The sequence below is a fragment of the Mytilus galloprovincialis genome, chromosome 13 (genome assembly GCF_965363235.1).
Source record: "Mytilus galloprovincialis chromosome 13, xbMytGall1.hap1.1, whole genome shotgun sequence".
NCBI lineage: Eukaryota > Metazoa > Mollusca > Bivalvia > Mytilida > Mytilidae > Mytilus > Mytilus galloprovincialis.
Genome location: NC_134850.1, coordinates 27750308 through 27767866, shown reverse-complemented (window position 1 = coordinate 27767866; position 17559 = coordinate 27750308). Strand labels below are relative to the sequence as shown.

The 17559-nt window shown below is 33.2% G+C and overlaps 1 protein-coding gene across 1 annotated transcript; it reads left to right on the top strand.

Annotated features, from left to right (window-relative positions):
• The first annotated feature begins 5267 nt into the window (after positions 1 to 5267).
• On the top strand, positions 5268 to 10315 carry LOC143055999 (deacetylase Oant_2987-like). Its single transcript, XM_076229068.1, has 5 exons — positions 5268 to 5629; positions 6643 to 6759; positions 6965 to 7115; positions 8514 to 8596; positions 9576 to 10315. Exons 1-5 carry the CDS (start codon positions 5344 to 5346, stop codon positions 10250 to 10252), a joined length of 1314 nt encoding a protein of 437 aa, XP_076085183.1. The 5' UTR covers positions 5268 to 5343; the 3' UTR covers positions 10253 to 10315.
• Positions 10316 to 17559: the final 7244 nt, after the last annotated feature.

The following is a 17559-nucleotide window of genomic DNA, read 5'->3' as shown; positions in this document are numbered from 1 at the left end:
AAAAGTGCCTGTGACAGCATAATATATATAAACGAGTTACGTAAAACAAAACTAGTCATTCGAACCAAAAATATACTTATTAATTGCGTGAGATCTTTCGATAACCGCATAACTCGAATTTGAATCTCTCGGTTGAAAATACCACTTAAGGGAAAGCATCCTGAATAATTTAGTTGTTTTGACAACATATGTAACGACGAGAATTCCCCCCAAGGACAGATAAGATCTTCTATCATGGAGGGTATTTAATATTCAGGTCACGATACAATCTGTTTATGTATATTTTATCCGTATATCAACACGTAATTCAAGTTTATCTCTTGCCAACAGATCGATATCTGTCTTTTATTCAATTTTCTATTTGTAAGTTTGCTTACACCTGTCTATGACCAAGAACAGTGTTCAGATTCTAAAACAGCGAAAATCGATTCAGTTCTAATGACACGCCATGATCTTGTGATCCGAAATGGAAGAATTATTGATCCTGCAAATAATGTCGATTTCAAGGGAGACATAGTCATTAACGACGGTATTATCCAAACAGTAGGGATTGATTTAAAAATTGAAGCAATAACGGAATTCAATGCAACAGGTTGCTTAGTAACGCCCGGTCTAATCGATTTTCATTTACAAATCATGCTTGGGAGTAATCTGGATGAAAAAGTCTAACTAGAGGAGTGAATACTGTTGTGGGACACATATATTACGATCAAATTTCAAGGCAAAGGGATCTAACGGACTAAACAAGCGAATATAGTTCAACATTCAAATACAAAACTATTTGAAAGCTGTAATTTATCCCTCTAAAGAACCTCATTTAAAATACATTGGTAGATTTTACAACAGTGGCTTATTTGTGTAAACATGGCGTTTATATAAATAACAGAAGATTACTTTAAATGCCCATTGATTTTTTGTTTATATGAGGATTGTTTGATAACTCACAGGTTATATCTTTCGGGTCATAAAACATGTTTTTACCTATCGGAACTATTTTTACATTACTTTATGGTTGTTCCTAGTTGATATTATCACCCCTGGTATATGTATTTCTCCGATGTGTGTATACGTCTTGTTTTACATAGCATAGCCCATGATTTCTGTTTCTTACTTTTGCTTTTTGATCGTTACAAGTTCATTGTTAATTGTTTATTCGTATTATATTTCTGTGTTTGTATCTAGTTGCCACAAGCCTTACTCATTGATATATGATAATGAGATGTGCTTTTTTTTATTTAAGATAAATTTAAGTGCTTCTATGTATTTGCTTTATTTTCTGAAGTCTGTCTTCCCACACTGTTCTATATTTGCTTTACAGGTGTATCTATGATAAATAAACAGTCTTCCCACTGATGAAGTGAACTTTGTTCAATTAAAATCTGTTCCGTCTTTAAGGACCCTGTGTTCGATGTTAATATGAAACCTTTTCACTTGCAATTGATAACCGTTGTCTAATATCCATTATCTAGCACTTATACATCTACCTCGTGGTTTTCAATAACATAAGCTCCTTACTTGTATGTTAATTAACTCTTAGTTCAAAGATAGTTCAGTAGGACGTGAGTTGCTGCCAGCTTTTAATACTATATTTAAATGGTCAATTGTATTTTTGCTTTTGTTGTTTTTCCTGTAGTTTTACTTTGTGTTTCCTAATATTCACCTGCAGTATAGGCATATGGTTAACATTATTTCTTTTGGTAGCCATCTTGTTTTAGAATGAATGACCGCCACGTCAAACTGATTTTGTTAATAATACTTCTTTTTGTAAAATTTAAAGCACAGAAAATAATGGTTCGTTTATTTGAAGCTGTCTTACATATTCGCTAACAGTATTCATAAGATATACATTTGTATCTATTTATGTCATAGTTGTTCGTTTGACATTGCTTTTGGTTGTTATTTCCAAAACCTATAAAATCTCTTCACAGTTTGATTCGGGTTAAGAGGAATCTTTATACCTTATGTGTTTTGTAGGTTTGTTTGTTTTGTATTGATTTTCATATTGTCACATAAGTTTGCCTTTATGGTCTTGATTTCCTCATTGTAATTCAGCAAACACAAATTCATTATTTGCTATACCATAAAGGATGGTTAATTCTTCAAAACAATCGTTTAAACTGACCATCTCCTGCAGTAACTAAACACATGAATTATCTTCCAATTTACATATTTTCTAAGACAACACGAGTTAGTTCCCATCAAATAGACAATATCAAACTAGAGTTACCTGACTTTAAATATTGCAAGACAATCAGAGTTGCTTCCCATACAATAAGTTACTAGAGTTACCTTGCATTGAACTGGTTGGTTGTCTTTTCCATGCTTTCAGCAGAAACTATGTTCAGTGGATACAGAAATTAATAGCAAACAAGAGTCATAATAGCGTGTTTTGTTTTCTACGTATTGTCCTACAGGGTCTGTTAGAGACGAATCTGTGTCCGATTTTATCCCTTAGTGGTACTGCACCATTAACTAAGAATTCATCTGGTTCTTATCGTTCTGTTGAATTAAATAGAAACCAAACCCTCTCCATTGTATAAATTCTCATGTTTAAGTTAACTTACTGGCATGCGACTGTCATACAAGTGAGATGTTTAGCTAGTTTCACAACCACCAGGTTTACTCCACCAATTTTCTACATTAGAAAATGCTTGTACCAAGTCAGGAATATGACACTTGTTATCCATTCGTTTAATGTGTTTGAGCTTTTGATTTTGCCAATTGTTTAGGACTTAAAATTCAGTTCCGAATTTTCAATATTGGTTGAGAATCTAGCACGTCACAGGAATTAATTTGTTTTAAACAACTTAATCAAAAGTGATATCTCGACAATATGGTATAAGAGCACCGAAGGTTATAAACTCGAGAACGAAATATCAGTATAACTAGAAGCATGCTCGTTAAACGCGTGGCTTCTGGAATGTTCAGAGAGACGAAAATCTGGTTACAAAAGTTGATAGATACATGTGCCTGGTAAGATAACGTTAGTTTACCAGCCATTTGAGACTAGCTTTTTCGAACATTTTTCTTCAATCAAATAAGAGTAACAAATAAGGTCTAATTGGGAGGGTTTTAGAACAAAAATGGTTCAATATCAACATATAACTGTATTGTTTAGAAAATTATACGTTGACAAGGCATCCACATGCATACATACAAATTCAGATGGCATGAATGCTGGCTTCAAAATGTCTTGTTCATCTGCATATCTTGTATGCTCGTTACTTGAAGTACGACGGTCGAATCAAGACTTTTATTGACAACATTTTGTACAGTTCGAGCAAGTATTCAATCTTACATTCCTAAGCCGTCCTTGCAAGATGTTTTTATTTCTTTTTTTCTTTTATAAAGTGCTGCAAACAAATCAGACCATCTGCGTACAAAAACAAGTCTGCGAGTAGTAGTGCACAATAAATACCCATTTGAAAACAGACTTCTGCGGAAATGTCAATCGGCCAACCTAAACAGACATGTTGTTGATAAAAAAAAGTCCATCATTGTAATGACATCCTCGTCAGTGTAATTGTTATGCTTCATCTAAAGTTAAACTTTTCTTAATAAGAAATTTGTACCTACCATTCTCATTTTCGTAAAAAAAATTTGATGAGTAATTCTAAAGTTAAAAATGGAAATGGGGAATGTGTCTAATAGACAACAACTTTTCCAAAGAGCACAAAATAGCCGAAGGGCACCAATTGGTCGTCAACATGCTGACCCCGCAACAGAATGTGTACAAGTTCATTGACAATGGACGTCATGCTAAACTCCGAAATGAAGTCGATCTTCCAATTGAATATGCGAAAAATAGCGTAAAGGAGGAACGAAAGATACCAGAAGGACAGTCAAACTAAAAAAATCGAAAATAAACTGACAACGCCTGGCTACAAATGTAAAAGAGGGACGAAAGATACCAAAGGGACAGTCAAACTCATAAATCTAAAACAAACTGACAACGCCATGGCTAAAAATGAAAAAGACAAACAGAAAAACAATAGTACACATGACACAACATAGAAAACTAAAGAATAAACAACACGAACCCCGCCAAAAACTAGGGTTGATCTCAGGTGCTCCGAAAGGGTAAGCAGATCCTGCTCCACATGTGGCACCCGTCGTGTTGCTTATGCGATTACAAATCCGGTAAATAGTCTAATTCGGTAGGTCACATTCATGAAAGGGAAGGGGATTGTAGTTACGACGTAAGAAACATATCCGATATCATTTGTGAAACGGTTATTTAAAGTGTAGAACATCAAGGTTTGATATTACAGAAAAAGAGTTACGGTTGTGAATTAATATTTTGGAGTAAACCTTACAAATTTTACAATTGATTGACACCGCTGGTTGAATATTTTTCACCACAATATTTCTGAATGCAATTTGTTAATACATAAAAAAATAAGGTAAAAACTATAGACAGATTTTCAGTCGTACATCTTGGTGACTCTAAAGATATAAAAATTAAATGTAACAATTTTTTTTTCTTCCCCAGGCGTAGGTGCCCTCAGTCAGTTTTAGCAAACGTTATATGAATGTTTTGATTCAAGTACAAATTATGATTCTAATATTATAATAAAGAAAACGCGCATCTGGTGTTCTAAACTATAAACTTAGTATTTTAGATGATTTTACGTCACGAAAATAGGAAAAGATCATAGCGAATACCGGGATTTTGATAAACAGCTTAAAAAATTTATTTTCAAGAAAAACTAAGTTTCACACATCGCACTACAGTTAGTGAGTACTGCAACTGTACTTTCATCAATATTTCATTATAACATTTATACCGTATAAATAAACATCTATGTTTTATTTTTTATTTTCTACAACAAACACCTTATATTGAAAAAAAAAAAAAACAATGAATAGAAATCAAAATTCGTGAGAAAATCTGCATAACTTGAACTGTAGTAAATTTCCAATATATGACAATAGAATCGGTTCATATGATTTATCAATGTCAATCATATTAGTTTTTTTTTAATATTATTTGTATTTATAGATTTTTCATTGTACTTGCATATCTATTTAACACTGTGAAACAATAAATCAGTATAACAGACATTCTATCCCGTTTGACCAAAGTTGATTAAACTAGGTATTTGCACATAAAGAAGACATTGAATATTTAATCTTTATGAAAAGAAAATCATGTACATAGGGCAACACTAGTGTCATATTGGTCATGTTAAATCGGAAACAAACTTTCCCGAATATGTAATACTCTGTAACGATCTATAAATAGGTCGAGATAAGTTTACCTGATCGCTAAGTTTAAAATGTGTATAAATGTACGACATAGATAGCGTTTAACTATACAGATATCGTACAATTTCTATCAGTATGGCACAAGCAGATCTAATAATCAATAATGGCAGAATTATTGATCCTGCAAATAACATCGACTTTACCGGAAGCGTGGCAGTTTCGAACGGCACAATACAAGCAGTAGGAACAGATTTGAATATTCAAGCTGCTAGGGTGTTTGACGCAACGGGCTGCTTAATAACACCTGGTCTAATCGACTGTCACGTGCATTGCTACGAGCATGCGACACCTCTCGGGATTAATCCGGACGAAAGTTGTCTATCCAGGGGAGTAACGACTGTTGTAGACGCTGGAAGTTCTGGTATGTATTTTTGAAATAAAATTTGGTTTTGATTATTATTCATGAAAGCACTACGTCTGAAAACTTATTAAGATATTTGATGGTGGAGTAATTAAAAAGAATATACATATAGATTGTTTAAGAAACGTGAATTTATCTTTTACTTTATATTTTATTTTCCTAGATATATAAAGTTTTTCTAAAAGTGCTAAATACTCTGCTGAAAGTATTATAAATAGTTCTTGAAATCTATCAATTGATTACTGACCTAAGTACTTTAACCTCCATTATAGATAAAGGTACTTTGAAAACAAATGGAATGAAATCCATATATGCTTAATCCATATCATTATTGTCAAAGACAGACGTAATATACCCACAGGAAATTCAAAAGCATATGTTGAAAATTAACTGGCCTAAAAGACAAACAACAGTATACAAAACAAAAACTTGAAAAGACAGACAACTGTATACAAACCAAAAGATTGAAAACGTAAGAGTGAGCTTCACGAACCCTACAAAAATTGGAGGTGATCAAAAGTGCTTCGGAAGGTTGAGCAGGTGCTGCTTTGTTTAGTTTAAACATATTTATTTATAGTGGATTGGAAAACAAGTTTTGCAACTTATATTAGTCCCTTTCCACTTTGCGGGTGCGAGTGCTGCCTTGCCTCTTTTTCGAAATCTACAAGGGTGTCTTTAACGTGCAAGATATATGGCCTTCTCTTAACACGGGTCAGCCATTTATCGTCCCCTTCCGACGGACTATCATCGTTTCCTCAAGACCATACTCGCAGATGGTGTCAAGGGAGAGCCGAAAATTGAGTTCCTGAAATTTTCATCCCAAACGGGAATCGAACCAGGAACTGCTTAATATATGTCCTCCGTCATGTTGCTCATGTAAGTACGAACCAGGTGATAAGCCAAACTTAAAAAACAAAACAAATATAAATTGAATATATTAGAAACCAGGATGTTGATATAAACCGTATTATTTTATACGTTTAGATATCATTTCAGTGTTATCTACTTTCTAGGAGAATCGACCTTTCCTGGCTTGAAGAAATTTATTGCAGAAAAAAGTCACACAAGAGTGCTATGTTTTCTTCACATAGTTCAACATGGTTTAGCCTCTTCTGGATGTTCCTCTGGAGGTATGTTTCATAACAAAGTGAATTATTTCTTTAAAAAAAATTGAATGATACTTTCTGTTTAATATAATAGTAGATAACAAAAACCAACAAAGATAACAGAACAATATGCTAATAACTTTCCCGTATTTTTTTAACATTTATTTAAGACTCATAAGAGGTACTAAATGTTTGTGTCATCATTGACAGTTATTTTTACTTCTTACAGCGCCTGGCGGTGAAATTGATTCATTAAATCAAGCTAATGTAGAAGCATGTGTAAAGTGTATAGAAGCTAACAGGGATATGATAGTTGGTGTCAAAGTTCGACTCTCTGAAACAATTGCGAATGACGGGAGAAATGAAGAAGAAGCCTATAGGTAACTTTTAAACGCAAACCTTAAGCACACTTTGAATACATACCAGGAAGCTATAGCAAAATCGCCGAGATCCGATAATTATACGTAGGGAAATATTTGTTGCCAATATAAAAGAAATTATGTGCGACTGTCACACAAGTGAGAGGTTTAGCTAGCTATAAAACAAGGTTCTACATAAGGAAATGCCTGAATGCATTTGTTTTCCATTTGTTTGACCACTTTTCGTTTTGAAAATTCCTTGGAGTTTAGTATTTCTGGTATTATACATTTAGCAATTAGAGGTTTAGCTAGTTTTAAAACCAAGTTCAATCCACGATTTTCTGTATAAAGAATGCCTGAATATGACAGTTGTATTTCTATCCATTGGATGTGTTTAAGCCTTTTATGTCATTTGATTAAGCACTTTCCATTTTGAATTTTCCTTGGAGTTGGGTTTTTGGTATTTTACTTTTCAAATCTCTTAGACTAAAGTCTTAAAGTGACATTCGATATTTGTAAATAGTAAAAAAACATTGTAGTTTTATAATATAATTGGTTAAGCACGTGTCACCTCTTTATCCCTGCATGATAACTTCATTCACATGTATTCAGTGCTCGATGATCTGATGCTGTGTTGATGACATTTTGAGAGGTATCAATGACCGCAATATATTACCATTTCATGTGATATTTAGCTGTTGCAATGTATTTAGAAATTTACATTTGTTTTGCACACACATTGTTACTAAAATGCATGTTTAGCGGTTTGTTTTGGTTTTGAGATATATATTACTTTTATCGAACAAACATTAAAACTCCAATCCATAAGATATTTAAATGTTTGCAATGTATTTAGAGATTGACGGCTTTAAAAAAAAAACATTGTTGCAAAGAGTTTTTATATATCATGAAGTTAGTTTTATCTACAGAATATTCAGATACATTTGATCTCCGCTTGCTTAAGTGCTGGTAGTAGCAATCATAATTTCTTTTCTGATATTGTTCTCTTACGTCATAAGATTGCTGACAAATGGTATGAAACCGTTTTCTCCGTAATAAATAAAGGCAACAGTAGTATACTACTGTTCAAAAGTTAAAAGATCAATTCAGCGAAAGCAGATATGGGCTGCGAACTAAAACCGAGGAAAACACATCAACTATGAGAGGAAAACACTGAATTGCAACAAAAACATACCCCAATTTACATAAAAACGAACTTTTTGATAACAACTGCCATACTGCTGACTTGGTAAGGACATTTTAAGAAAAATGATGAGTTGGACCTGATTTTATCGCAAGTAAAACCTCCCGTTTTATGTCAATGTTAAAAATATCGCTAATATAAACACTACATGCCAGAAATATCGCTAGACTAACAACATTACGTGCCAGGAATAAAACTTAGAATAAATATTTCAGGAGATCGCTTGAGGCATCAAAACGAGCTGGAGTACCACTTATGGTTCATCATACATTATCGACTGTGCCTACACAGTCAGATGGTAGGTACCAGTCTAAAAACCACTAAAATGCAAGGGTTTATATATCGTTAATAGCAGGCATCAAATATACATAAAAAAAGAAGTTCTGATATGATTGCCAAAGAGACAACTTTCCACAAGAGACAAAAAAGACACAGAAATTAACCACTAAAGGTCACCGTACGGCCTTTAACAATGCACAAAACCCAGACTGCATAGTCAGTTATAAAAGACCCCAAAATGAAAATGAAAGACAATTCAAACAAGAAAACTAACGGCATAATTCATGTACAAAAAATGAACGATAACCAAATATGTAACATATAAACAAACGAAAACCACTGAATTATAGCCTCTTGAGTTGGGACAGGCACATACATGGAGAATGTGGCGGGGTTATACATGTTAGCGAGACCCGTTTCTCCCCTAATCTGGGACAGTGGTGTAACAGTACAACATAAGAACAACTATAAAAATCAGTTGAAAAAGGCTTAACTCATCAGATGGATGAAATACAAATACTACAAATACAAGGGGACGTGGAAGGGTACTTGTACATCCAAACACCAAAAAGACACAGATCTGGGAGTATTCGCAGTTCAGTTACTCACAGCTAGTTCAAACCAACTTACAACTACTAAAACAGATCATGCATCTAAGACTAAATTATCAATCAGTACACATCCAACATCCAATGGAGTTAGTATAAAAGCGTCATAAACAGTAACAGAAAAACATGACCTTGTGCAATGTGTTCAGTTATTTACACAAAACTAACAAATGAAGTTAGATAAACTGAAAATCGTAGTTGTCATAGAATATGAAAATAAGGGTATGTTGTATGATTGCCAATGAGAAAACTTACCACCAAAGTTCAACTGGAGTGGAGGTAAGGATCTATAGGCAACAGTAAATGTATGTAATTTGTACAGATTTTAGAAAAAGGAGACACTTTATCTATCTTATCATTTATAAATTTAATTATATTATAATATTTCAGGAAAGTCGTCGACGTTGTGTTGCCCAAAAGACATGCGCACAGGTGATATTTATACTCACACATTCCACGCTTATAAAAGCACTATTTTGGACGAAAAGACGGATACCATTTTCCCGGATGTATTGGATGCTAGTAAAAGAGGTGTTTTGTTTGATGTTGGCCATGGACAAGGATCTTTTAGTTGGAAAGTCGTCGAAATTTGTGCAAAAGCAAACTTTTGGCCTGATATTATTGGGACTGATATGCATACCGGAAACAACGATGGCCCGGTATACGATCTACCATTAGTTATGTCGAAGTTCTTGCATACTGGCATGCCATTGGTCGACATAATCAAGGCAACTACCTATACCCCAGCACGTGCAATTAAATGGTCAAATTCGATTGGTTCTCTGACAGTTGGAAAGACAGCTGATATCACGGTGTTGAAAATAGACGAAGTTGACATCGATCTTGAAGATTCTCAGTCTCAATTAAGAAAAATATCAAAACTGATTAAACCTGTAGCTGTTTGGAAAGCAGGAAGACGCTTTGAAATTACAAATCCCAAACACTTTCCAAATCTTTATGCTCGAGCTAACAATGCACCGGAGTGGCATAAGATAGTCATAAGAGATGAAATACCGCCCAATGAACTTATACCATCTTGTGATCTAGTAGAAATTCCTCCTGTGTGAATTTCAATTGCAAAAATATAAATGTACATTTCAAGGTGCTAGCATTAAAGGTCTTCTTTTAAATTTGTTTGAATTAATTTTTCAGTATACTTTTTAAATCACAGTCCGGTCCTATATGTACATATGAAAATTTCTGTACCAAGTTAGGAATATGACAGTTGTTATCAACTCGTTTGATGTGTCTAAGCTTTTGATTGTGCCATTTGATAAGGCACTTTTCGTTTTGAATTTACCCGAAGTGTGGTACTTTTGTTACTTTACTTTTATATGATCAATATTTTCTGCCAGTTATTATATCTCATGTGCCCTCAGTCAAACGTCAAACTAGAAAAACAAAAAGATATCACAGAAGAGTTCATTTCTACTCAGAAACCCAAATAACAGTGATATTTTACCGGAATTCTCTGAAATCAACATTATTTATTAAGATTTCGATACTTGGTTTTCAAAAAAGTAACTAATGTAAGAGGAAGATTTGATAAGGCTTTTATGTGACCTTTTTTCTTGGTGGATTTCAAATTAGCATATTTTAGGATTTTTTTGTCATTTTCACGTTGAATAATGGTTAACACAATGACTTTATAGGTTCAGTGTGTCTGTTGTTCCTCTTACAACATGTACAATTAATTGATATGTTCCCTTGGTTTTAGTTTGAAACCCAGACTTTAATTTGCTTAATCGATGTATTACTTTTGAACAGCGGTATACTACTGTTGTCTTTATTCATGTATAGCTCAAGTATAATATACTTATGTACACTATCAACTAAGGGTAATAAATCTATCAAATGACTTTTGCTTTAAATTACTTACTTAAATTTGAAATATTTATGTATTCTTCGAAAACATTAAAAAAGATTAAATAAACTGTAAATCGTTATTATCAAAATCTGTTTTGTACGTTTTACGTGTCTGTGTTGTGTCGTAGTTCTCTTATATCTGATACGTTTTCCTCAGTTTTAGTTTGTAACCCGGATATGTTTTTTTCTCTTTCGATTGATGAATTTTGAACAGCGGTATACTACTGTTGCCTTTCTTTAGAATTAATGCGATACCCCATGTTTTGTTTGTTACCTTGGGTTTTCTTTTGTTAATTGATTTACGTGATTTGAACATCGGTAAATTAGTGTTGTCTTTATTTATAAACATTTCACCTGCTTAAGATGACGATTTCTTCACAACACTACATAAAATTGAAAACGGAAATGGGGAATATGTCAAATAAAGGCTACAGTAGTATACCGCTGTTTAAAACTCATAAATCCATGGACAAAAAACAAAATCGGGGTAACAAACTAAAACCGAGGGAAACACATCAAATATAAGAGGAGAACAACGACACAATATTAAAATGTGACACATGTACGCACAAACGGACTAAGCAGTAGACAAAAACCAATGAGAATAACAAACATAACATCAAAAACCCGTGACACATCTTATAGTAATGTGAATTCACACGCAAAAATAAGAGAAAACAAACGACACAACGGAACACAACGTTAAAATGTAACACACACAGAGACATCAATCCGACCATAGAACAGACAACAGCAATCTACATTAAAGTTTGTTACCCTTCCGACACACGCGGTCTCACACGTTTTGTTTTAATTAAAGCTATTCCCCCATGTTTCGTTTGTTACGTTGATTTTTCTTTTGTTAATCGATTTACGTGATTTAAAAATCGGTAAACTGGTGTCGCCTTTATTTACAAACTTTACACCTGCGTAAGATGACGACGACTTCACAACAAAACAATCTTAAAGTGTTACGAAACTTATTTATGCCGTTAAATGTTATTCATCCCCAAGGCTTAGCTATTGCTAAAAATTTGATTTATAAAAAAGTGTTTTCAACAACATCGAATTCTAGAATAATTAAAAGAGGGGAGTCCATTCAATCTTGGCAAAATCAAACGCTCGACTTTATCATCCCCCCCCAATAAACGAATGAAAAAAATTGTTACATTCCGGACGTGCTGAAGACATTTTCTGATACTAGTAGATGTCCCTAATATTTTGTACAAAATAAAATTGAGAATGGAAATGGGGTATGTGTCAAAGACACAACAACCCGACCATAGAGCAGACAACAGCAGAAGGTCACCAACAGGTGTTCAATGCAACGAGAAATTTTCACATCCGGAGGCATCCTTCAGCTGGCCCCTAAACAAATATATACTGGCTCAGTGATAATGAACACCATACTAAACTCCAAATTGTACACAAGAAACTAAAAGTTAAAATATTACAAGACTAGCAAAGGCCAGAGGGTCCTGACTTGGGACAGGCGCAAAAATGCGGCGGGGTTAAACATGTTTGTGAGATCTCAACCCTCCCCCTATACCGCTAGCCAATGCAAAAAAGTAAACGCATAACAATACGCACATAAAAAATCAGTTCAAGAGAAGTCCGAGTCTGATGTCAGAAGATGTAACCAAAGAAAATAAACAAAATGACAATAATACATAAATAACATCAGACTACTAGCAGTTAACTGACATGCCAGCTCCGGACTTCAATTAAACTGATTGAATAATTATGTCTTCATCATATGAATATCAGACACAATCCTTCCTGTGAGGGGTTTAGTATCATACCATCATAACATATATGAGAAGAACATAACCCGTGTCATGCCAACAACTGGTTTATTAATAATAAATGTGTTTAGTTCCGATGCAAAGACCCTATAAGTGAATCAATATTAACGCCAAAATATGCAATCTTTAATGATCTGACAACAGTATCGTACCTTAAACCCTTCTTAATAAGTCTATGTAAAGTTTTTGTTGCTTCTGAGGTAAATTCTGACATTTTTGTGCTTTATAAAGAATATTTCCATAAAATATAGGATGTGAAATACCTGAACGTATAAGAAGTCTGCATGTTGAGCTATATTTACGAATGATGTCCTTATACCGATGATAAAATTTAGTAAATGTTTTGACTAGCTTGTGATATCGAAAACCCTGGTGTAATATTTTTTCAGTAATACATAAATTTCTCTCGTTAAAATCTAAAACATTGTTACATACACGAGCGAATCGTACAAGTTGAGATATATAAACACCGTAAGATGGTGACAAGGGAACGTCACCATCTAAAATGAATAATTGACGATAGGAAATGCGAAATCATGTCTTTTATCATAAATTTAAGTATTAAGCTTTCTGTTAATGATACATATATCAAGATCGAGGAAAGGGCAGCGGTCATTGTTAGTATTAGCTTTATTTAAAGTAAGTTCAACAGGATACATTTCTTTAGTATACATAATGAAGTCGACATTATTGAGAGCTAAAAAGTAAGATCACAAAAATACTGAACCCAGAAGAAAATCAATTCGGAAAGTCCATAATCACATGGCAAAATCAAATAACAAAACGTATCAAAAACGAATGGACAATATCAAAAGATCATCCAAATATCTAAAAGTATTATAAAATTTGTGTATCAGATGTTGTTTCGATGGGTTTTTGCTGATTTTTGTCATCAATTGTAACTCATAGCAATACAAAAACAGGTCCGCAATAAGTGGTGCACAGTTAGTCCCCATTGGAATTCCGATAAACTGACGATATACGGAATCTCCAAAGCGAACAAAAAAATTATCTAGTAAAAATTCAAGGGCAGATATAGTATCAAAGCATGTCCAATTGACATAGTTTTTTTTTGTTTATTGCTACTAAAAAAATGACCTAAAAGACCGATATAAGCATGCAATTTATCAAGTACTTTCAACGAGTTTTTGACACTCCAAAAGTAATTAATTCCACTATTTTCGAAGGCCTTTTTTGAACAATTTATTATCAGGTTTTTGATTGTACCAAGTGTACTGGTAAGGAGAAAAGATAATTTAGTATTGGAACAATGGCTTGAAGACGAAATAAATCTATATTTGTAAGGTGTTTTGTGTTGTTTCGGAAGCCAATACAGAGTTGGGACTTTCATTTTTTTTGGTTCTGTTTGTAAAGCGGTAGCTAAAAGTTTATGTTTGTTACAGATGTCGTTTTTTGAAAATGGAGTCAGTTGGAATGTTGGTGAATTATTGATTTCTTTTTGTATACCTCAATGTAAAATTTACGCCAAACCATTATAATATTATTAGCAGCTTTATCGGCCGGGACAAAAACAAATTCCTTGGCTAGTTCTTTTAGTTTATGTTTGATACGAGAAATAGGTTTATTGTGGTTATTGTTAAGAGTAAAATGTTCTTTAAAATGTTGTATACGTATATCAACAATGTTTATTACTGAATTAAAAAAAGAGTCCAAAGATTTTTTGTCAGCTTTTTCCCGTTTTATCCATTTCAAACAGTAAGTACGGAGTGAGTCGTGGATGACATCACGACACTCATTCCAATTAATATTTGACGGGGGACGATATTAAGGTCCTCTACTGAGGAATAATTTCAACTCTCGGTCTTGAACGATGTTAATATCTCCTGTTATAACATGGGAAATGGGTCCATAAATATATTCGGAATTACTGCAATTACATGAAGTAGGTGTATTTTCACTGATATTAACATCTTTACACAATTGGCTATAATTAAACACAAATTTCCGGGTAGATTTCTTGTAAATATAACAAATAAGAGGGAGCTCAGTATTATCAAAATATCCAGGAATTTGTTCTTTAACAGAATGGTCGTTAAAAATACCAGCAATATTAACAAAATCAAATTTATTGACATACTTTGTTTTAATAAAATGTTTTGTATGATCTTCAGAACGATCAATTTTAGGAAACAGTTTAGAATAACAATATGCCATTATCATTTGAACGATTTCATACTTAGGACTGCTATATGAAATTGTGTTGCAATCCTCTAAAATTATATTTAACTTATTAATCGGTAATGAACAGAGCTTTGTTAACAGATAATGTCTGCCATTGCTTTTTGAAATAGAAATTAGGTCCGAAATATTGGTATGATTAGTCCGAAATTTTCTTTGATTGCGATTTTTTCTACGAACATGAGAGCGTTTTTTCGAACAGTTTTAGAAACAATATCCAAAATGTTTACAGAATCGGTTCTTGATATATTGCCAATTCCCATGATATTATCATTAAGACCGAGAGGGTAGACTGTCTGTAATTTTTTAATCCAATTTAATTCAATTATTTTCCGTGATCGTACAAACTTTGAATGAGATTTACAAGGCTGCTTATTTACTACTTCCAAAGGTTGAACTGCTCAATATTTAATAGGATGATTGTGCTTCTTAATGTGTTGATAAATGATACTTTTGAAGTTATTGGGTCTTTTAAAACGATACAGAGGTTCTTGAGTGCGTTTAGATAAATACCGTCCAGTTTCACATACGTACTGAATACCGCATCCCGGTTTGTTTCATGTGAGTAAATAAATAAGACTGTTTGTTCTTCAAGTTATATCAGTTTCAAATTTTAATTGTGTTCTGTGATACATACTTGCATTATTATTAGGATGTCAAAAAACCTGAAATTTAATACTCGGATACTCGGTCATAATACTCGAGTACTCGCAAGTACTCGGATGAATCTTAAACGTCTATTGGAAAGTTTAAGTTAGATTTTAGGTGGGATGCAGTGCTTTTGTTATTACCTTTCATAAACACATTGACGAAATACAAACGTACTACAAACATAGCTTGCTCCTCTGTTTTTAATGTGTCAATGAAACAATAAATAAACGACTGCCGTTTTTACAAATAACCTATCATAATAGCAATTATTGTTTGTTTACGTGTTTATGAACCAAATTTCAATAAAATCAAAATATTTTATAAGCAAAAATCAAATATATTTGCATTTTAAGTCCGACAAAGTAGACAATATATTTAGCATCTGTTCCTGAGGAGTTGGTATTTTTTATAACACGACTTGTCTATTTAAAATTTGTCAACAACAATTATGATATTGGACTTCAAATTACTTGTGCTTATTCGTGTTGCTCAGTATTACTTTTTCTGTGTGTGTGTGTTTTTTTTTTTTGCACTATCGTTTGTCTGATTTTCTTTTTTTTCTTTAGCCATGACGTTGATAGTTTATTTACTTTTGTGGTTGAATGTCGCTCTCATACTTTCGCATATCTCTAAATTGTAAATTAAACAATTATAGTGAAACTTTAAAAAAAAGAGTAATTAAATTGATTTAAATATACATCTCATACCAATCAGAAGTCTTGATTAACAAACAAAGGTAAGTTTTTACGGCTTGTGATGAGTTAATTATTAATCCATGAAAATGTTGATCCGTGTACAAACACCGTTAAAAATGTCTCAATCAGTTGTGTAGGGTTCCCCGCAGGTTACTTTGATTTTGTATTCGTTTAAAAATATGATCTGGTCAACAATTTCAGACGAAAGACTGTTAAACTCTCTATTTTTTTTTGTTACAAGGAGTGCACATGAAAATATTCCCTCGAAAGGAAAGGACGTTGCTGGTACTACTATAACAGATAGTATCCTCAGGATAAACATAGTTATGTTATTTATTTATTTTATTGAGTATTACGAAGGAGAAATTTCAACAGAACTAAAATTGAGTGGAAATGTGAAGAGAACTATCTCAAGATGTATAAAAAGCAAACGAGTATCCGAGTACTAAAACTGTACTCGAGTACTCGGTCTTCCGAGCGAGTACCCGAGTACCCGAGTACTCGTTGCCATCCCTTATTATTATATAATTAATGTTTTCATTCTATCTAATTTAATACAAGTAAATACTTCAAGGGATATCAGGTGCTATGATTGAATCTGAAATAAGCCCTTCCTTTATTTCATTAACTTGATGATGATTAAAAGGGCCGATTCAGAAAAATCCCATAAATTAACAACGGTAAATAAAGGCAACAGTAGTATACCGCTGTTCAAAACTCGTAAATCTATGGACAAAAAACAAAATCGGGGTAACAAACTAAAACTGAGGGAAACGCATTAAATATAAGAGGAGAACAACGACACAACATTAAAATGTAACACACACAGCAACGGACTAAGCATTAGACAAAATCCGATGAGAATACCGATATAACATCAAAACCAAAAACTTGAATTTGGGATACAAAAGTAACATGACACGTCTTATAGTAATGTGAATTCACACTCAAATATAGGAGAAAACAAACGACACAACGGAAACACAACGTAAAAATGTTACACACACACAGAAACGAACTATGATATAACAATGGCCATTTTCCTGACTTGGTACAGGACATTTGTAAAGAAAAAAATGGTGGGTTGAACCTTGTTTTGTGGTATGCCAAACCTCGCAATATGATGGCATTGTTAAATATAGCATTAAAATGACAACA

Excerpts from the sequence above, each read along its gene's own strand:
- LOC143055999 (XM_076229068.1), top strand. The coding sequence starts at position 5,344 with ATGGCACAAGCAGATCTAATAATCAATAATGGCAGAATTATTGATCCT. Across the intron at positions 7,116-8,513 it reads AATGAAGAAGAAGCCTATAG|GAGATCGCTTGAGGCATCAA; the intron begins GTAACTTTTAAA and ends TAAATATTTCAG. Across the intron at positions 8,597-9,575 it reads TGTGCCTACACAGTCAGATG|GAAAGTCGTCGACGTTGTGT; the intron begins GTAGGTACCAGT and ends ATAATATTTCAG.